Source organism: Kogia breviceps, chromosome 19, assembly GCF_026419965.1.
Source record: "Kogia breviceps isolate mKogBre1 chromosome 19, mKogBre1 haplotype 1, whole genome shotgun sequence".
NCBI lineage: Eukaryota > Metazoa > Chordata > Mammalia > Artiodactyla > Physeteridae > Kogia > Kogia breviceps.
Genome location: NC_081328.1, coordinates 9,583,783 through 9,604,567, shown reverse-complemented (window position 1 = coordinate 9,604,567; position 20,785 = coordinate 9,583,783). Strand labels below are relative to the sequence as shown.

Below are 20,785 nucleotides of genomic sequence, written 5' to 3'. Positions count from 1 at the left end.
CAGTGCAAGAGGGTTCCCTTTTCTCCACACCCTCTCCAGCATTTATTGTTTCTAGAGTTTTTGATGATGGCTAGTCTGACCGGTGTGAGATGATATCTCATTGTAGTTTTGATTTGCATTTCTCTACTGATTAATGAGGTTGAGCATTCTTTCATGTGTTTGTTAGCAATCTGTATATCTTCTTTGGAGAAATGTGTATTTAGTTCTGCCCATTTTTGGATTGGGTTGTTTGTTTTTTTGTTATTGAGCTGCATGAGTTGCTTATAAATTTTGGAAATTAATCCTTTGTCAGTTGCTTCATTTGCAAATATTTTCTCCCATTCTGAGGGTTGTCTTTTGGTCTTGTTTATGGTATCCTTTGCTGTGCAAAAGCTTTTAAGTTTCTTTAGGTCCCATTTGTTTATTTTTGTTTTTATTTCCATTTCTCTAGGAGATGGGTCAAAAAGGATCTTGCTGTGATTTATGTCGTATAGTGTTCTGCCTATGTTTTCCTCTAAGAGTTTGATAGTGTCTGGCCTCACATTTAGGTCTTTAACCCATTTTGAGTTTATTTTTGTGTGTGGTGTTAAGGATTGTTCTAATTTCATACTTTCACATGTAGCTGTCCAGTTTTCCCAGCACCACCTATTGAAGAGGCTGTCTTTTCTCCACTGTATATCCTTCCCTCCTTTATCAAAGATAAGGTGACCATATGTGTGTGGGATTATCTCTGGGCTCTCTATCCTGTTCCATTGATCTATATTTCTGTTTTTGTGCCAGTACCATATTGTCTTGATTACTGTAGCCTTGTAGTAGAGTCTGAAGTCAGGGAGCCTGATTCCTCCAGCTCCATTTTTCATTCTCAAGATTGCTTTGGCTATTCGGGGTCTTTTGTGTTTCCATACAAATTGTGAAATTTTTTGTTCTAGTTCTGTAAAAAATGCCAGTGGTAATTTGATAGGGATTGCATTGAATCGGTAGATTGCTTTGGGTAGTATAGTCATTTTCACTATGTTGATTCTTCCAATCCAAGAACATGGTATATTTCTCCACCTATTTGTATCATCTTTAATTTCTTTCATCAGTGTCTTATAGTTTTCTGCATACAAGTCTTTTGTCTCCTTAGGTAGGTTTATTCCTAGATATTTTATTCTTTTTGTTGCAATGGTAAATGGGAGTGTTTTCTTAATTTCACTCTCAGATTTTTCATCATTAGTGTATAAGAATGCCAGAGATTTCTGTGCATTAATTTTGTATCCTGCAACTTTACCAAATTCACTGATTACCTCTAGTAGTTTTCTGGTAGCATCTTTAAGATTTTCTATGTATAGTATCATGTCATCTGCAAACAGTGACAGCTTTACTTCTTCTTTTCCTATTTGGATTCCTTTTATTTCTTTTTCTTCTCTGATTGCTGTGGCTAGAACTTCCAAAACTATGTTGAATAAGAGTGGTGAGAGTGGGCAACCTTGTCTTGTTCCTGATCTTAGTGGAAATGGTTTCAGTTTTTCACCATTGAGAACGATGCTAGCTGTGGGTTTGTCATATATGGCCTTTATTATGTTGAGGAAAGTTCCCTGTATGCCTACTTTCTGCAAGGTTTTTATCATAAATGAGTGTTGAATTTTGTCAAAAGCTTTCTCTGCATCTATTGAGATGATCATATGGTTTTTCTCCTTCAGTTTGTTGATATGGTGTATCACGTTGATTGATTTGCGTATATTGAAGAATCCTTGCATTCCTGGGATAAACCCCACTTGATCATGGTGTATGATCCTTTTAATGTGCTGTTGGATTCTGTTTGCTAATATTTTGTTGAGGATTTTTGCATCTATGTTCATCAGTGATATTGGCCTGTAGTTTTCTTTCTTTGTGACGTCTTTGTCTGGTTTTGGTATCAGGGTGATGTTGGCCTCATAGAATGAGTTTGGGAGTGTTCCTCCCTCTGCTATCTGTTGGAAGAGTTTGAGAAGGATAGGTGTTAGCTCTTCTCTAAATGTTTGATAGAATTCGCCTGTGAAGCCATCTGGTCCTGGGCTTTTGTTTGCTGGAAGATTTTTAATCACAGTTTCAATTTCAGTGCTTGTGATTGGTCTGTTCATATTTTCTATTTCTTCCTGGTTCAGTCTCGGCAGGTTGTGCATTTCTAAGAATTTGTCCATTTCTTCCAGGTTGTCCATTTTATTGTCATACAGTTGCTTGTAGTAATCTCTAATAATCTTTTGTATTTCTGCAGTGTCAGTTACATCTCCTTTTTCATTTCTAATTCTATTGATTTGAGTCTTCTCCCTTTTATTCTTGATGAGTCTGGCTAATGGTTTATCAATTTTATTTATCTTCTCAAAGAACCAGCTTTTAGTTTTATTGATCTTTGCTATTGTTTCCTTCACTTCTTTTTCATTTATTTCTGATCTGATCTTTATGATTTCTTTCCTTCTGCTAAATTTGGGGGTTTTTTGTTCTTCTTTCTCTAATTGCTTTAAGTGCAAAGTTAGGTTGTTTATTCGAGATGTTTCCTGTTTCTTAAGGTATGATTGTATTGCTATAAACTTGCCTCTTAGAACTGCTTTTGCTGTATCCCATAGGTTTTGGGTCGTTGTGTCTCCATTGTCATTTGTTTCTAAGTATTTTTTGATTTCCTCTTTGATTTCTTCAGTGATCACTTCGTTATTAAGTAGTGTATTGTTTAGCCTCCATGTGTTTGTATTTTTTACAGATCTTTTCCTATAATTGATATCTAGTCTCATAGCGTTGTGGTCGGAAAAGATACTTGATACAATTTCAATTTTCTTAAATTTGCCAAGGCTAGATTTGTGACCCAATATATGATCAATCCTGGAGAATGTTCCATGAGCACTTGAGAAAAATGTGTATTCTGTTGTTTTTGGATGGAATGTCCTATAAATATCAATTAAGTCCATCTTGTGTAATGTATCATTTAAAGCTTGTGTTTCCTTATTTATTTTCATTTTGGATGATCTGTCCATTGGTGAAAGTGGGGTGTTAAAGTCCCCCATTATAATTGTGTTACTGTCGATTTCCCCTTTTAAGGCTGTTAGTATTTGCCTTATGTATTGAGGTGCTCCTATGTTGGGTGCATAAATATTTACAATTGTTATATCTTCTTTATGGATCAATCCCTTGATCATTATGTAGTGTCCTTCTTTGTCTCTTGTAATAGTCTTTATTTTAAAGTCTATTTTGTCTGATATGAGAATTGCTACTCCAGCTTTCTTCTGATTTCCATTTGCATGGAATATCTTTTTCCATCCCCTTACTTTCAGTCTGTATGTGTCCCTAGGTCTGAAGTGGGTCTCTTGTAGACAGCATATATATGGGTCTTGTTTTTGTATCCATTCAGCCAGTCTGTGTCTTTTGGTGGGAGCATTTAATCCATTTACATTTAAGGTAATTATCGATACGTATGTTCCTATTACCATTTACTTAATTGTTTCGGGTTGTTCTTGTAGGTCTTTTCCTTCTCTTGTGTTTCTTGCCTAGAGAAGTTCCTTTAGGATTTGTTGTAGAGCTGGTTTGGTGGTGCTGAACTCTCTCAGTTTTTGCTTGTCTGTAAAGGTTTTAATTTCTCCATCAAATCTGAATGAGATCCTTGCTGGGTAGAGTAATCTTGGTTGTAGGTTTTTTTCCTTCATCACTTTAAATATGTCCTGCCACTCCCTTCTGGCTTGTAGAGTTTCTGCTGAAAGATCAGATGTTAATCTTATGGGGATTCCCTTGTGTGTTATTTGTTGTTTTTCCCTTGCTGCTTTTAATATGTTTTCTTTGTATTTAATTTTTGACAGTTTGATTATTATGTGTCTTGGCGTGTTTCTCTTTGGGTTTATCCTGTATGGAACTCTCTGTGCTTCCTGGACTTGATTGACTATTTCCTTTCCTATATTAGGGAAGTTTTCAACTATAATCTCTTCAAATATTTTCTCAGTCCCTTTCTTTTTCTCTTCTTCTTCTGGGACCCCTATAATTCGAATGTTGGTGCGTTTAATGTTGTCCCAGAGGTCTCTGAGACTGTCCTCAGTTCTTTTCATTCTTTTTTCTTTCTTCTGCTCTGCAGTAGTTATTTCCACTATTTTATCTTCCAGGTCACTTATCTGTCCTTCTGCCTCAGTTATTCTGCTATTGATCCCATCTAGAGTATTTTTCATTTCATTTATTGTGTTGCTCATCGTTTCTTGCTTCCTCTTTATTTCTTCTAGGTCCCTGTTAACTGTTTCTTGCAAATTGTCTATTCTATTTCCAAGATTTTGCATCATCTTCACCATCATTATTCTAAATTCTCTTTCAGGTAGATTGGCTATTACCTCTTCATCTGTTAGGTCTGGTGTGTTTTTATCTTGCTCCTTCATCTGTTGTGTGTTTTTCTGTCTTCTCATTTCGCTTATCTTACTGTGTTTGAGGTCTCCTTTTTTGCACGCTGCAGGTTCGTAGTTCCTGTTGTTTTTGGTGGCTGTCCCCAGTGGCTAAGGTTGGTTCAGTGGGTTGAGTAGATTCCCTGGTTGGGGGGACTAGTGCCTCTGTTCTGGTGGATGAGGCTGGATCTTGTCTTTCTGGTGGGCAGGTCCTCGTCTGGTGGTGTGTTTGGGGATGTTGGTAACCTTATTATGATTTTAGGCAGCCTCTCTGCTAATGGATGGGGCTGTAGACCTGTCTTGCTCTTTGTTGGGGATAGGGTGTCCAGCACTGTTCTTTGCTGGTCCTTGAGTGAACCTGGGTCTTGGTGTTGAGACGGAGGTCTCTGGGAGATTTTCGCCGTCTGATATTACGTGGAGCTCGGAGGTCTCTTGTGGACTAGTGTCTTGAGGTTGGTTCTCCCACCTCAGGGACACCGCCCTGGTGCCTGGCTGGGGCGCCAAGAACCTTTAATCCACACGGCTCAAAATAAAAAGTAGAATAAATAGAAAGGAAAGAAAAGGAAGGAAGGAGGGAGGGAGGGAAGGAAGGAGGAAAGGAAGGAAGAAATGAAGGAAGGAAGGTGCAGAGGAAGAAAGGGAGGAAGGAAGAGAGGAAGGGAGGAAAGAAGGGGGGAAGGAAGGAAGAAAGGAGGGAAGGAGGGAAGAAAGGAAGGAAGAAAGGAAGAAAGAAAGGGAGAAGACAGAGTAGTATAAAGTATAGTTATTAAAATAAAAAATAATTATTAAGAAGAAAAATTTCCTTTAAAAAAAAAAAAAACAAAAATGGGTCGGTCTAACCCTAGGACAAATGGTGCAAGCAAAGCTATACAGACAAAATCTCACACAGCAGCACACACATACACACTCACAAAAAGAAAAAAAAGGGGAAAATAATAGTATATCTTGCTCCCAAAGTCCACCTCCTCAACTTGGGATGATTCGTTGTCTATTCAGGTTTTCAGCAGATGCAGGGCACTTCAAGTTGATTGTGGAGCTTTAATCCGCCGCTTCTGAGGCTGCTGGGAGAGACCTCCCCCTCTCTTCTCTGTTCGCACAGCTCCTGGGGTTCAGCTTTGGACTTGGTCCCGCCTCTGCGTGTAGGTTGTCCGAGTGCGACTGCCCTTCGCTCAGACAGGACGATGTTAAAGGAGCAGTTGATTCGGGGGCTCCAGCTCACTCAGGCTGGGGGGAGGGAGTGGCACGGGGGCGGGGCGAGTCCGCGGCGGCAGAGGCCGACGTGACGCTGCACAGGCCCAAGGCGCGCCGTGCGTTCTCCCGGGGAAGCTGTCCCTGGATCCCGGGACCCCGGCAGTGGCGGGCTGCACAGGCTCACGGGAGAGCCGGTGTGGAGAGTGACCTGTGCTCACACACAGGCCTCTTGGTGGCGGCAGCAGCAACCTTAGCGTCCGACACCCGTCTCTACTGTCCGTGCCGACAGCCGCGGCTCGCGCCCATTTCTGGAGCTCCTCTACGCGGTGCTCTTAATCCCCTCACCTCACACCCGAGGAAGCAAAGAGGCAAGAAAAAGTCTCTTGTCTCTTCGGCAGCTCCGCGCCCGCTTCTAGGGCTCCTTTAAGCGGCGCACTTAATCCCCTCTCCTCGCGCCCAGGCAGCAAAGAGGGAGGAAAAGGTCTCTTGCCTCTTCGGCAGCTCCAGACTTCTCCCGAACTCCCTCCCGGCCAGCCGTGGCGCACTAGCCCCCTTCAAGCTGTCTTCACTCTGCCAACTCCAGACCTTTCCCTGGGATCCGACTGAAGCCCGAGCCTCAGCTCCCGGCCCCGCCCGCCCCGGCGGGCGAGCAGACAAGCCTCTCGGGCTGGTGAGTGCTGGTCGGCACCGATCCTCTGTGGGAATCTCTCCGCTTTGCCCTCCGCACCCCTGTGGCTGAGCTGTCCTCCGCGGCTCCGGAGCTTCCCCCTCCGGCGCCCACAGTCTCCGCCCGCGAAGGGGCCTCTAGTGTGTGGGAGTCTTTCCTCCTTCACGGCTCCCTCCCACTGGCGTAGGTCCCGTCCCTATTCTTTTGTCCCTGTTTATTCTTTTTTCTTTTGCCCTACCCAGATATGTGGGGAGTTTCTTGCCTTTTTGGAGGTCTGAGGTCCTCTGCCAGCGTTCGGTGGGTGTTCTATAGGAGAAGTTCCACGTGTAGATGTATTTCTGATGTCTCTGTGAGGAGGAAGGAGATCTCCGCGTCTTACTCTTCCGCCATCTTTAAGCCGTCTCCTGCATTGGGTCTTTGTTGCTGCGCACAGGCTTTCTCTAGTTGCGGCAAGTGGGGGCTACTCTTTGTTGTGGTGCGCGAGCTTCTCATTGCGGTAGCTTCTTTTGTTGCGGAGCACGGGCTCTAGGTGCGCAGGCTTCAGTCGTTGTGGCACGCGGGCTCAGTAGCTGTGGCTCGCGGGCTCTAGAGCGCAGCTCACTAGTTGTAGCACGCAGGCTTCGTTGCTCCGCGGCATGTGGGATCTTCCTGGACCAGGGCTTGAACCTGTGTCCCTTGCATTGGCAGGCGAATTCTTAACTACTGCGCCACCAGGGAAGCCCTGATAGACAACTTTAATTCCATCTGCAATCTTTATTCCCCTTTACCATGTAGTCTAGCATATTCTCCCGGTTCTAGGGATTAAAACACAGACATCTTGGGGAGTCCATCGTTTTGCCTACTCCATTCCACCTGGGGCTCCTAAACATTCACATCTGACAAAATACATTGTCCCTATAGCCACACAAAGTTCATAATCTCACCTAAAAGTCCTGAGCTCAAAAGCACTGCAATGTCATCATCTAAATCATTTAAATCAATTATAGTTAGACGCTAAGTATAATCTACCCTGGGGCAAAATTACTCTCTTATCTGTGGACCTGTGAAACTAGAAAACAGTTGTCTGCTCCCAGAACACAATGTGGGGCGGGCATAGGCCTCACTTACGGATACTCCAGTTCAAAAGTGGAGAAAATGGAATGGAAAAGGAGCCATAGGTTCCAAGAAATTAAAAAATCTACATTCCATTGTGTTTCAAGGCCTGGTGATAATCCTCTGGCCTTGCAGCTCTGCCCTCTGAGTGATCCTTCATTTTTCAGGAAAGATAGTATCTGTTTGTAGTTGAGTACTTTTATTAGCCTGTTTTCTGCCTATAGAATTTTGAGGGTGGAGTAGCCTTCTCTCATCCTCTGACCCTTTCAGTTCAAGCTAGTGGTCTTTCTGTGGGTATAAAATTCTCAAGAACTTTTTGGGTCTCCTGTGTATATCATGAGGAGTCACTATAGTAGAGGTTCATCCACTATCTTCCCTATATAATCCCACCTCTATTTTTGGCTTCTGCTGAGACCTGAAGGATCTAAGTCATGCTCTTAATCTCCTCAAAGAGCCTTTTGTGTGAATGAATATTCTGACCTTTTGATCCTTCTGAGGTATTAGCAAAAGACTGAACAGTCACACCAGTGGCTTTTTCTCTAAAACGTGTTTCCGGAAGGTGACTCTCTTAATTTTAGCATCTTTTGCCATCCACATAGGCTGAGAATTTCCTAGATCATCAAGTCCTTGTTCCATGTTGTTTAACAGTTCTTCCCTCAATTATATTTTCCTCACATTATACTGTAATCAGCAAGAAGAAATCAGACCACATCTTCAACACTTTGCTTAGAAATGTCTTCAGCTAAATGTCTGATTTAATTGTTATACAAGTTCTGCCTTCCACACTTCCCCTTAAGATCAGGAACAAAAGGATGTCTGCTCTAGCCACTTCTATTCAACATTGTAATGGGGTTTCTAGACAGGGAAATTAGCGAAGAAAATAAAATAAAACGTATCCAGATTAGAAAGGAAGAAGTAAAACTGTATTCTCCAATGACATGATCTTTTACACAGTTAATCATAGGGGCCCATTGAAAAACTATTTAAACTAATAAGTGAGTTCAGAGAGGTTGCAGGATACAAGATCAGTAAACACATATCAGGTCTATTTCAGTGCACTAGCAGTGAACAATCTAAAAAGAAATTAAGAAAACTATTCCATTTACAATAGCGTTAAAATGAATAAAATACTTAGGAATGAATTTAACAAAAGAAATGCAAAACACACTCTTAAAACTACAAAACAGGGAATTCCCTGGCATGGCAGTCCAGCGGTTAGGACTGTGTGCTTCCACTGGAGGGGGCACGGGTTCGATCCCTGGTCTGGGAACTAAGATCCTGCATGCTGCATGGGGTGGCCAATTAATTAATTAATTAAGTCATTTTTTAAAAAACAACTATAAAACATTTAAAGAAATAAGACCCTAAATAAATGAAAAACATCCCATGTGCATGAATCAGAAAACTTAATATTGTTAGATGGTAGTACTCCCCAGATTGATATATCAGTTCAGTGTAATTCCTATCAATATCCTAGCTGGCTTCTTTGCAAAAATTGACAAGTTGATCCTAAAATTCATATGGAATTACAAATGATCTAGAATAGCGAAAACAATCTTGAAAAACAGGAACAAAGTTGGAGGACCCACACTTCCCAGCTTCAAAACTTACAAAGTTATGGTAATCAGGACAGCATGCTATTGGCATAAGGATACAGATATAGGTCAATGAATAGAATTGAGAGTCCAGAAATATACCTTTACATTTATAGTAAGTTGGTTTCAACAAGGGAGCCAGAACAACTAAATGGAGGAAAGAATAGTCTTTTCAACAAGTGGTGCTGGGACCAGTGTACATCTACATGCAAAAGAAAGAAATTGGACTATACCTCACACCATACATAAAAATGAACTCAAAATTGATCAGACTAAAATATAAGAACTAAAACTATAGAACGCTTAGAAGGGAGCACTAAAGACAGCCCGCAGAATGGGAGTAAATATTTCCAAATCGTATATCTGATAACGGACTTGTGGCTGGAGTATATAAAGAACTCGGAGAACTCAATAGTAAAAGGATAACCCAATGTTTTCAAGAGACAAAGGATTTTAATAGACATTGTTCCATTTCATCATATACAAATAGCTAATAAGCACATGGAAACACGTTCGCTCATGGAAATGAGATACCACAAAACCACAAGATACCACTTCACACCCACTAAAATGGCTAGTGTTTTTTTTTTATTATTATTTTAATGGCTAGTATTGTTAAAGGTAATTACAAGCGTTGGAAAAATAGCGACACTCGTGCACTGCTTATGGAAATGTAAAATGGTGCAGCCCCTTTGGGAAAACGGTCTTGCGGTTCCTCAGATGATCAAACAGAGTTACCATATGACCCAGCAGTTCTACTCCAGAGTGTATACCCAAGAGAAATGAAAACATGTTCATACTTGGATAAAATTTCTAAACGAATGTTCATAGCAGCATTATTCATAATAGCCAAATAGCCAAGGGTCCATCAGCTGATGATTAGATAAATAAAATGTGGTATGGCCATACGATGGAATATTATTCAGCAGCAGAAAGAGGAGTTACCAGTACGATAACTGCTCCAGCATGGACGAACCTTGAAAACACCGTGCTGAGTGAAAGACGCAGCCAGTCGCAGGTGACTACACGTTGTGTGACTCCATGTATATAAAGTATCCAGAATAGGCAAGTCCACAGAGACGGAAAGCAGACTAGGTTGTTGCATAGGTCTGGGGCAGCTGGCAGAAACTAGGGAGCGATTGCCAGTGGGTATCACGGGGCTTTCTTTTTGCGTAACGAAAATATTCTAAACTGTTTGTGGTGATGGTTGTACAATTCTTGTAATATGCTGAAAACCCATTGGATGGGACAGTTTAAATGGATGAGTTGTGTGGTATTGTGAATTACGTTTCAAAAAGCTGTTATAAAAGTAAAATTGGTGTGGGTGAGGAAGAGAGTGGAAGGGGATGATTTCTGGGATGTTCTCCTGAATGAAACATTTCTGCATTTCTGACCAAGGAAAGTCCACTTTCCTTTTTTTTTTTTTTTTTGCGGTACGCAGGCCTCTCACTTGTGGCCTCTCCCGTTGCGGAGCACAGGCTCCGGACATGCAGGCTCCGCAGCCATGGCTCGTGGGCCCAGCCGCTCCACGGCATGTGTGATCTTCCCAGACCGGGTCACGAACCGGTGTCCCCTGCATTGGCAGGCGGACTCTCAACCACTGCGCCACCAGGGGAGCCCTACCTTCCTTCTTTTTTTTTTTTTTTTTTTTTTTTTGGTGCTAGGCGGGCCTCTCACTGCTGTGGCCTCTCCCGTTGCGGAGCACAGGCTCCGGACGCGCAGGCTCAGCGGCCATGGCTCACGGGCCCAGCCGCTCCGCGGCACGTGGGATCTTCCCGGACCGGGGCACGAACCCGCGTCCCCTGCATCGGCAGGCGGACTCTCAACCACTGCGCCACCAGGGAAGCCCCCCACCTTCCTTCTTGAGGCAGAAATCTAGACCCCTGTGGAAAGGAGATTTCTGTCAGAGAGGCATAGCCTTTAAGAAGCAATGGTCTGAGACAAGAACTTAACCGCATTTAACTAACATTGTCAGCATTTTAATTTGGAGACTTTCGTTATTTAACTTATATATTGTGTTCTTTTGTAGATGAAGAAGATAAGGACAGTTTACAGGAACTAGCCACAGAACAGAAATGCTTTGTAGAACACATTCTTTGTACGAAGCCATTGCCATGCAGGTAAGGACTTTCTCTCCCTTCTAAACACAGATAACAATTGTTGTTTCAGTAATTCAGGTATATATGTATATTACACTCCCATGTGGACGTGATACTTCACCCCAAGAGTATCTGTGCATGAGAAGCTCTCCTCTGCCCACAGCTATTCCACGTTTTGTGTCCTCTGTCTGGGAGGTATATCCCCAGTCATAACCCCAGTCAGTCTTCACTTGCTGCTTCTTTTCTGATCTTAATGTCAGTTCATAGAGGGTTCCCTTGATTTCCCAGAACCCCTTTGGGTTCTCCTATTATTCTTTATCTTTGTAGCACATACTTAAATTGATATTTTTGTTTGTTTAATGTCTGTCACCACTACTAGAATATATATGTTTCACGAAGGCAGAGACCAAGTCTGTCTGTTTCACGCTTTCTACCGTCGCCTCATGTCTGTACGCTGTGTCTGACAGGGTGCCTAGTAGGTCTCAGTAACTATTTGATGAATAGAATAAAGGGAAATATCTAGAGCGACTCCCAGGTTTCTCCCCGGGGTAACGGTAGGTGCGGTGCCCTTGAGAAAAGTCGGACGTAGGAGAGAGTGGACGTGGGAAGACTCAAGATGGGTTAATGGGGGCACTTGGAGTCTTCTGTTCCAAAGGACATCCAAGTGGAGGAGCCCAGTGGGCAGTTGGACATGTAGGCCTGGAGCTGGGGGTGGTCTGGGCCAGGACAGTATGGATGCGGGACTGTCAGCATTAGAGCCAGGACTCTGGTGAAGGTTCCCCGGTAAAAAGGGCCTGCAGTGAGCGCAGGACACCTGAGTGCAGGGTCTGGAGCAACGCTTTCTTACAAGCGGTGGGTGGAGCACGAGGAGCCCAGCCCAGGCAGGAAACTCGAGTAAAAGGTGGCCAGAGAGACTGAAGGAGAACCCGGGGGGAGGATGTTTCAGAGAGGAGGCGGGGGGAGCAGCATCAAATAAGTACAGCGAAGCAGTGAAGAGTGGTAAAGGGTCCAGATTTGGCAGCACGGGGGTTCGTCGAGAACCACGGAGAAACGCTTTTGCGGCTGGGAGCGGATAACACAGGCGGAAAGTGAATGGGGAAAATAGACAGTAAAATCTCACTTATAATAGATACGTATATATAATATATACATTTCAGAAACAGGAAAAACGGTATTGCTTAGCAATGAATACACACACAGATAGGCAGCTATAGAGCAAAACGAGAGCACGAGAGTCATAAAAACCAAGCGGAAGGTTGTGATCGGGAGGCTCAGGCCGCCGTGTTGTAATTCTTGGCCCGGACGGTGGTCACGGGGTGTATATATGCGCTCTTCTGCATGTAGATTTCACACTAGAAATGCACAAGAAAAATTTTGTCTAAACTCCCCACCATCCCCTCCCGTGCAGAAAAGGCAAATGAGAGATGGGGAAGGAGAAATAATACTGCAGGCTGCTGTTGAAAGGCTACTGGCCCTAAAGGGAAAGGAAGACGGAATAGGTTAAGGAGAGCTTGAAACTACAGTGGAGTGTTTTGAATGGAAGAGACGTCAGCTTGTTTATAAGCTGAGGGTAAATGGAGAGTAGGGAGATTTTGTGATTGCAGAGCTGACGGAGCAAATCCCAGCAGAGGCGAGAGGAGGTGGCGTCGACAGTCAGTCGGGGCAGGAGTGAGCCGTGGGGGCGGGATGGGCGTGTGGGCAGGAAGACAGTTCCTGTCTGAGGTCCAGTTTCGCTTTCTTCAGTGAAGGAGAACCAAGACTGAGAGGGAGCTGCGTGCTGTGCACGGTAAATTAAGTCCTGCGACATAGGTGCTGGCCTGCATTGAATTTTTAAGGTGAGAAAGACACTATTCAGTCAACAGTTTCTGAGCACCCAGTCTGGGCTGGGCGCTCGGCTAGGCATGCGGAGGTAGCTGGAGCTTATGTGCGAGTTGGGAGAAAGACACGTCAAGAATTGGCTTCATCGTATCGTGGTAACTGCCGAGGTCACAGTAAGCATCGTGAGGCCGTGGGTTCCTGAGTGACCTGTAAGTCAGGCGACACCTGGCTGCTGGGTGACAGCTTGATTCAAACCGATCAGAGGTGTAAGTAATACAGGTTTCTAAGTCACCACCTCTGAGGTTACTGCACTGATACCATGTCCCACCCACTGGCAACCCAGCCCTGAGAAGGCCACAGACCTCAGCCATATCGTTGCTTTTGGATCCACTGCTTTTGCTGTTTTGCAGTTTAACTATGGCTGTGTGTTTTTTTTCAGGCAGCCAGATCCGATTCGAGGATTCTGGATTGTGTCTGACATTCTGGGGCCTACGATGATCTGCATCACCAGTAACTACGAATGCCTCATAAGGCCTCTACTGTACGTCCCACTTTGTATTCCCACGCAGCTCTTGTTAACTCTGCAGAATCTAAGCTGGGAAGGTGTCCTTAGTAACCGGGCTGAAGAAACATGGTTTATGCTTTGGCTTATGACTTGAGGGTTGGAGAGAGGGTTATTTTTGTTGCTTCTGCCATCTCTGGAAGGATTTATTTTAGGCAAAATATCCGGCATCTCCTCCTTTAGCTAGTGGAGAGTTAAGAGCTTTACCCAAGTGTGGAAAGAATACTAAAATACTGAACTCCATCATTAATATGTTAGATTTAATGATTTTTTTTTTTTAACCACGCCCCGTGGCCTGCGGGATCTTAGCTCCCGGACCAGGGATCGAACCCTTGCCCCCTGCAGTGGAAGCACAGAGTCTTAACCACTGCACTGCCAGGGAGGTCCCTGATTTAATGATTTTAAACTTTATGTGCCAGGCTCAGAAGCAAGCCTCCGGCAATCAGAGCAACCGTGCACTAAGGACAGCTCCGTTATCCTCATTTTGTAGAGGAGGGATCAGGGACAGAGAGGTTGTGTACGTGCCAGAGTCACAGGGAACACACAGAACTGGGCTGCAAAGACTTCAAAGTCCAGTTTCTCCATCTCTGCCAGCCCCATAGGGACATCACAGAATATGTAGACTCTGGAAGAAAGATGGTCTATAGCTGAACTCATAACACTTGTTCCCCTAAGGAACCCATACTGAGCTCTAAGTACCATTTTCAACAGCTCTGGAAGGTCATTCTGAGTTTTATAAATTCATGTATAGGAGTCTCTAACAAGCCACTGGAGTACTGGGAACACTAGACCCCTTTCCCCCCAGTCTCTTGGTGTCATTTGAAAGCATGTGCTTCTAGATATTGACATAGTTCAAAACACTGGCATTAATTTACTGTCCTTAGAAGAATTTCCATACTCTTTGAGAAGTGCCATCATTTGGAAAAGAAAATAATTCACTATCAATTTTGTGGTATTTATACAAGAGACTAAAAACTAGCAAGAATGAACAAAAGTAATGAATCACTACAAAAAACTGCCTTTTTGCCCGTTGCCTCAGCATGGTTTTAAAACCCTACCCTACCTTTAGTAAAATAAGACCGAGTCATACTAGGATACTTCAGAATAAAAACATGAATCCCAAAGGGGAAAAAAACTTCTAAATATTAGTTAACCTAGATAGCTTCAAATCATGTTTCTGCCAACTCTCTGAAATACAAGTTGTCTATAAAGTAATGTTATTAACAAACTCCCAGATTTGAATTATTGCAAAGTCAGTCATTGGCCATGCTGCTCAAGTCTGCGATCTTTCAAGCTTTCTGAAATGGCCATTGAGAGTTATTTGTAACACTTCATAGTTTCTTATATCCTCAGAATTCTGGATAAGTGTGACTTTGGTTTTCCTATACTTACAGCAAGTAACTCCATGGTAAATTTTATTTTTTATTTTGCAGAAGCACAGTCCATCCAGCGTCTCCTCCCCTGCTTTGTACCCGAGAGGATGTTGAAGTGGCAGAGTCTCCCCTCCGTATTCTGGCGGAAACCCCGGATTCCTTTGAAAAACATATTAGAAGCATTCTGCAACGCAGTGTTGCAAATCCAGCATTTTTGAAGTATGTAATTTAGGGCATATCAGTTTTTTAAACTGTCTCCCTTCTCTGTTTTGTAATTACTCTTCAGCCTGTCCTCAGCTATTTCTTTTCATATACTTTTTACTATGTTGGAGTTGGAAGAAACACAGGGCATATTTAATCAGCTAGTGAGAACAGAGAGAGAATACACAGATATGGAGGCATTTGAGAAAGATAAACAGGAAGTGTAAAAAGAGGTGAGTCTGTCTTCAGTTGTTTTACCCAGCTAAGCAGAGTAATGACAGAAACTTTTTTTTTTTTTAAGATCATCTGAAAAAGATACAGCTCCTCCTCCTGAAGAATGCCTTCAGCTCATCAGCAGAGCCACCCAGGTGTTCAGAGAACAGTACATTCTTAAACAGGACCTGGCAAAGGAGGAGATTCAGCGGAGGTAGGATAGGATGGCCTCTGTTCACATACCAGTCAGTCCCTGGCTGGTAGCTGACACTGTGTAATGGCCTAGACCTGGCTTTTGATTAAATTTCTTTTTGTTCTTGAAGGGTCAAATTGTTATGTGACCAAAAAAAGAAACAACTAGAAGATCTCAATTATTGTCGAGAGGAGAGGTAAGTGCCTAGACAAGGAAGAAAAATGGTTCAGCTAGACTGGAACTGTGTCTCACCCTGAGATACTGAACCATATTAGTTGGCTTCACCATCAAGGTGCACCCCTAGAGACTCTTGCTTTTTATGCCATTAGGAAAAGTCTGCGGGAAATGGCCGAGCGCTTAGCTGACAAATATGAGGAAGCCAAGGAAAAACAAGAAGACATCATGATCAGGTCAGTGGGCTGTGTAATTGTATAACATTCAGTTCCCTACTCAGGTCAGGTTCTACTAGTGTTATTAAGTTCTCGGGTGCTAGCTACTCCCTCTAAGGTGTATTCTACGGAAGGCAGTGCAGTGATGCTCTCCCCAAACCCACCCTGTGGAGGCCTGCTTCACAGACACCAGATTCCTAAATTAGGAGCTTTAGTTCGGATTGTGTTCCTCCTAAGGAGCTGAGATCTTAAGCTGAGACGTTTGCTTACCTCTTCTACAGGATGAGAAGAGTACTTCACAGTTTTCACTCTCAGCTCCCAGTTCTCTCTGACAGTGAGAGAGACATGAAGAAAGAATTACAGCTGATACCTGATCAACTTCGACATTTGGGCAATGCCATCAAACAGGTAGGAATGGACACAAGGCGGCTACCTTTGGTACTTTTTAAAGTGTTCCTTCTACAGAAGATAATTTTATAAAATGTAAAAAGAATAGACTAAAATAGATACTATGAAAATGTATAGCAAACCATAGCTAAAGTGTCTGTGTTCTGTTTGATACTTAAGGTTACTATGAAGAAAGACTACCAGCAACGGAAGATGGAAAAGGTACTAAGCCCTCAGAAGCCCACCATTACTCTCAGCGCCTACCAGCGAAAATGCATTCAGTCCATCCTGAAGGAGGAGTAAGTACCAATCAGCTATTAGTGCGAGGTAGTTTCTCCTTTGCAAAATGCCAAAATCAACCTTTCTTTGCCCAGATAAGACCACTTGACATTTGTGTGTCAAGTAATTACCAGGACAGGAAGTGTATGATGGTGATAGATGAGGACTTAATAGATGAGTATAGTGAGAGGGTCAAAAAGGATGTCTGTCTTTATAATTTTGCTGTGTGGTCAAGGTATTATCCCCCAGTGAATATGTTCAAAAATATTTCCAGCAGTTCCACTACTGTATCAGCTGCCGCTAGCCTTAAATGAATTACCATTACTAGCCATCTGAAACCTTAAGCCGTTAATTCTAGCAGAGCACTTCTAAGATACTTCAGTATTACTAAGTTCCTACGAATCAATATTAATGGTTTATTCACTTGTTGTATTACCCAAAGTGAGTAACTTTATGGTTTTACAGGGGTGAGCACATAAGAGAAATGGTGAAGCAAATTAACGATATCCGAAATCACATAAACTTCTGACACCACCAGGAACAGATTCACACCTGAAAATTAACACAAGTGAAGGCTTAAACTCATTGTAAAATGAACAGGTAGTGTTGTCTAATTTATAAAGAGGCATTTTAAAGGATGAACTTTGGTGTGGTGGTTCATCACTTTTTATACTTGTTTTATAATTACTGAATAAATGCTTTTATTTAAAAATGGGAATGTGGTTTATATACAAGCTCAAGTATATGACTGTATTCAGCAAGGGCCTAGGATTTAAAAGAAAAAAAGCGCCCAGGACTTTTGGCTGCACGCTGCCATGAGCCCTACTGAGTTTTCTTGATACTTGAACAAGAATAAAAGCTGCATTTTAACGTAGCAGCACCAGAAATATGACTCTGAAGAGGGACAGAACCCTAGAACTCAAAGGAAAAGGCCACACAGTATGCTAGACAGCAGCTTTTTTAATTTGAACACGTTCTTCTTAAGGACACGCCTTCAGTACAGTTAACAAATGGTTACACCTGAAATCTGCTCACGGCAGAACTCGGTATCCACAATTGCAAGGCCACTGCCGGCTCACTTCCTCGACAGGCAGTATTTCCTTTCAGAGCTGAGTTCGGCTGTGCTCTGCGTCCCAATACACGTCACTGAGTGGGTATGAGGTGCACATGTAGGATCTCAAATGGAGAAACAAATAGTTTGGTAGACAGTATATGATTTTGTCTTTTAACATTAGGTAATATTTTTATACCTGCCAATGAGTTCTGAAAGGTAATATCGTACCTGCCTAGAAATGGCTGAGTGACTGCCAATTAAAAGCCACAAGGTAAGGTAGGTTACAGGTAAGAGGTAAATCAGGTTAGACATGCGTGAGAACACGTGTACACAGACTGAATACAAGCACAGGAACACTCGCGAAACCCAGCTGACCTTTTCTTTTGTCTTGAAGGGCTAAATACGACCTTCTAAATCAGGTTCCCATTTATAAAGAAAACCCAGTTTAAAGAAGTGTTTCATACCAGAAGTAGAGACTGTTAACAAAACCTAGTCTCAGTTTGGGTTTTTCTAGCATATTTTTCTCAAAAAACCGGGTTCCAACAATTTGCATCTGCCGCCGTAGAGACTGCTAACAGTTTCCTAATCGTGAATTGTGTTGGCCCGGCACCATCCTACGGGGAAAAGCATCCGCATCAGCAAGGTAAGGTACCCAGTCTCAGCCAAGCGGTTCCCTGGGAGTTGTAGTTCAGTTCCTTCAGGAAGGTTACGAATTATCCATCTTGATTTATGGTGCCAAGTTTAATCTGAAACGAATTAGCTTGGAGTTTATCCAAGGGACTAGTCTGACACATAAAATTTAAAGTGATTGCATTTGGGGAATTAATAAAATTCCCTGTAACTCAATGAGGATAAATGTTTCCTTTAAAGGAAACAGAGTAGTACTTTACACAAAGGGACTTTAAGCCAATTAAAATAATGTTTCATGCATGCAAGCCTATAGCACTATTTCCATAATTAGTGTTTACTTTCAAAATTCATAATCATGAATGTAAGACTACAGCAATAGCCCAAGGAATGAGGTATGTAGGCCTTACCTTGTCCTGTCCTATGGAAGACAGAAGTAAAGATCTTTAGGGCTAGTCCATTATGACTTCATTTATAACAGACAGTTAAAGTTGTAGCTTTATGTGAGCCAAACAATCTACTCAATCCACTTAATTTCCATATGGTTCCTTCAAGTACTCTGCCGTTACACAACACCAATCACAAAAATTTGAAAACAACAGTTTTACTTTTGGACCAACTGTACGATGAATTAGACAGTGTGTCTCCCACTGGCTAACAGCACTGCAGGTAAACAGTGAATATAAATGCATTCTGTGCTTTCTTGCAACATTTCATAAGGCAAAGACAACCTGTTCATTGAAGCTTTATCCACACAGGAAAGGAATCTAACCTCATAGAATGACAAAGCAGATTTCCAAACTGATCAACTAACTGGGTTTTCCCCAAGTTCACCATAAGCATTATCACACTCCAGGTCTAAAATATAAAAGAAAAATACAAAATAGGTACCTGCCAAACCTAGTTCTCACCATTTTTGTATTTGACACTTTTGAAACAAGTACTGTACTCAGGCCCACTGACTCGAGTTGAAAATAAAATAAGCAGCAGACTTATAAATTTATACTAGATGTTGTCAGACACAGCTTGTTTTATTAATATTTTTTCCACTGATCCAATAACTAAACTAAAAGTTTTCAAAAGAGGAGATGGTGCCAGTTCAGCTTGACCCTGGTACCTGTGAGTCCACGAAACTTACCCAGGTAGCAGGAAAAGTGCTTCCAAACAGTTTCTTGTGCTTTTCCTTTAACCTCAACTTCCAACACAGACAGCCCCAGCCAAGTCTGCAAATCCTCATAATGAGTTCGGTTCCAATTCAATTGAATTGGTTGTCTGTCTGCCACCGTCTTATGGTTCTCAGGCAAGTCTCAGTAGCATTTAAGGTCCTCCAATGCAAGATAAAATGGTTAAAAAAAAAAAACAAAACACTGAGCTAGGAAATACAGTCACTAGCCAGTGGGCTGCTCTCAAACTTCATATTTTAATATAAAATATTCGTACGGCATTCTCCACCTGTCTGCTAGCTGAATACTGTTACTGATGAACTCTAGACAACAGAAACAAATTCTCTCTTGCAACAGCTATGAACAGGAAATGCCATTTCAAACACTACTGGGACGGTGCTGTAGGGCAGGGAAGTGTTGACTAAAGCAGGCAAGGAAACAGCACTTCCTCCATCACCAAATCTGATCCCACACTCACTGGAATCAGGTCTGGAGTCCGGCCAGCGTTCCCAGTTGAAAGGTCTTTTTTGCTGCAAATCACCCTGGCTGTTCGCTGCTCCCGTGCTGCACAGTCTCGCCACTAGAATTAAGCATTTCTCCAGTCTTCCTTTTTCTGTGTGTGACTTCTTCAGTTAAGAGTTAAATAATAATTAATGTTGCTCTAAAGATGAGTTAAAAACCCAAAGTGCAGGCTAGAGTCCTGCCATGAGGGTGTCATGTCTCAGGGAGCTGGTTAATGTCTGTCAGTTTGGTATCGTTCAGAATTGCCCGGATTCTCTCCAAGGAGTCTGCTTGCCGGATCCGCTCTAACTGCACCTAGAGAAATAATGCAGCGAGGTAAGTGCAGACGGCTCCTGCCTAGACCTTCTGGTTCCCTCTGACTGGTTGAGCTGAAATGGAGATGAACTCAACGGAGACCAGTCACTTCAAAGGAAACAGGCAGCAAGAACAGTTCCCAAAAGCTGCTGTGTAACAGACCCAGTATAAGGTGCTGGGACTATGGAGATGTATGAGACCTGATCCTTGACCTCTGAGAACCCACAGTTCAGTTGGGGGAAAAGAACAAGCTTATATATAGAGTTTTAGCACAATATAATAAATGTCACTATTCCAGCTTGGGGACCTAGGGAGGGTTCCACAGGGAGGACAAAGCTAAGCAGAGCCCTGGAAGAAAGGAGCAAGGGGGCCATGCCTCCAGCGGGAACACATGGCATGCTGTGGGCAAGAAACCACAAGCGGTTTTTAAAAATTAGAACACAGAATATAAAAGGTAAGGCAGAGATGGACAAAACATAGCAATGGGCCTGGCTGGGAAGAGTCTTACATGCTACACTAAGGACCTTATGTTTTACCCTTAAGGGCCAGCAAGGAAGAGGAAAAGGGCAAGGGGGACAAGTCTGAGGGATAAACCAGGTTTCCAGCTTAAATGACCAGGCCGGCATTTGGAGCTGGGGCAGGGGCAGCCATAATTTCTAATCCTCTAGCTGCTGTCGGGCCAGTCGGGGATTAGCAAATTCTCCTGGGTACCAAGAAGCC

The 20,785-nt window shown here is 42.8% G+C and overlaps 2 protein-coding genes across 5 annotated transcripts in view; one reads left to right on the top strand and one right to left on the bottom strand.

Annotated features, from left to right (window-relative positions):
* The window catches only part of NUP88 (nucleoporin 88), a 38,566-nt gene extending 21,449 nt beyond the window's left edge, over positions 1–17,117 (top strand). For all 3 annotated transcript variants that reach the window (XM_067021216.1, XM_059046703.2, XM_059046701.2), the window contains 9 exons: positions 10,921–11,011; positions 13,248–13,349; positions 14,804–14,962; positions 15,246–15,371; positions 15,481–15,546; positions 15,680–15,760; positions 16,021–16,147; positions 16,307–16,425; positions 16,871–17,117. In XM_067021216.1, the coding sequence (XP_066877317.1) occupies positions 10,921–11,011; positions 13,248–13,349; positions 14,804–14,962; positions 15,246–15,371; positions 15,481–15,546; positions 15,680–15,760; positions 16,021–16,147; positions 16,307–16,425; positions 16,871–16,934 (935 nt within the window). In that variant the 3' untranslated portion in view covers positions 16,935–17,117. The remainder of the gene's footprint in view (positions 1–10,920; positions 11,012–13,247; positions 13,350–14,803; positions 14,963–15,245; positions 15,372–15,480; positions 15,547–15,679; positions 15,761–16,020; positions 16,148–16,306; positions 16,426–16,870) is intronic.
* Positions 17,118–17,347: 230 nt separating this feature from the next.
* Positions 17,348–20,785, bottom strand: part of RABEP1 (rabaptin, RAB GTPase binding effector protein 1) — a 105,271-nt gene continuing 101,833 nt past the window's right edge. For both annotated transcript variants that reach the window (XM_059046695.2, XM_067021215.1), the window contains one exon: positions 17,348–20,065. In XM_059046695.2, coding sequence (XP_058902678.1) covers positions 19,964–20,065 — 102 coding nt within the window. In that variant the 3' untranslated portion in view covers positions 17,348–19,963. The remainder of the gene's footprint in view (positions 20,066–20,785) is intronic.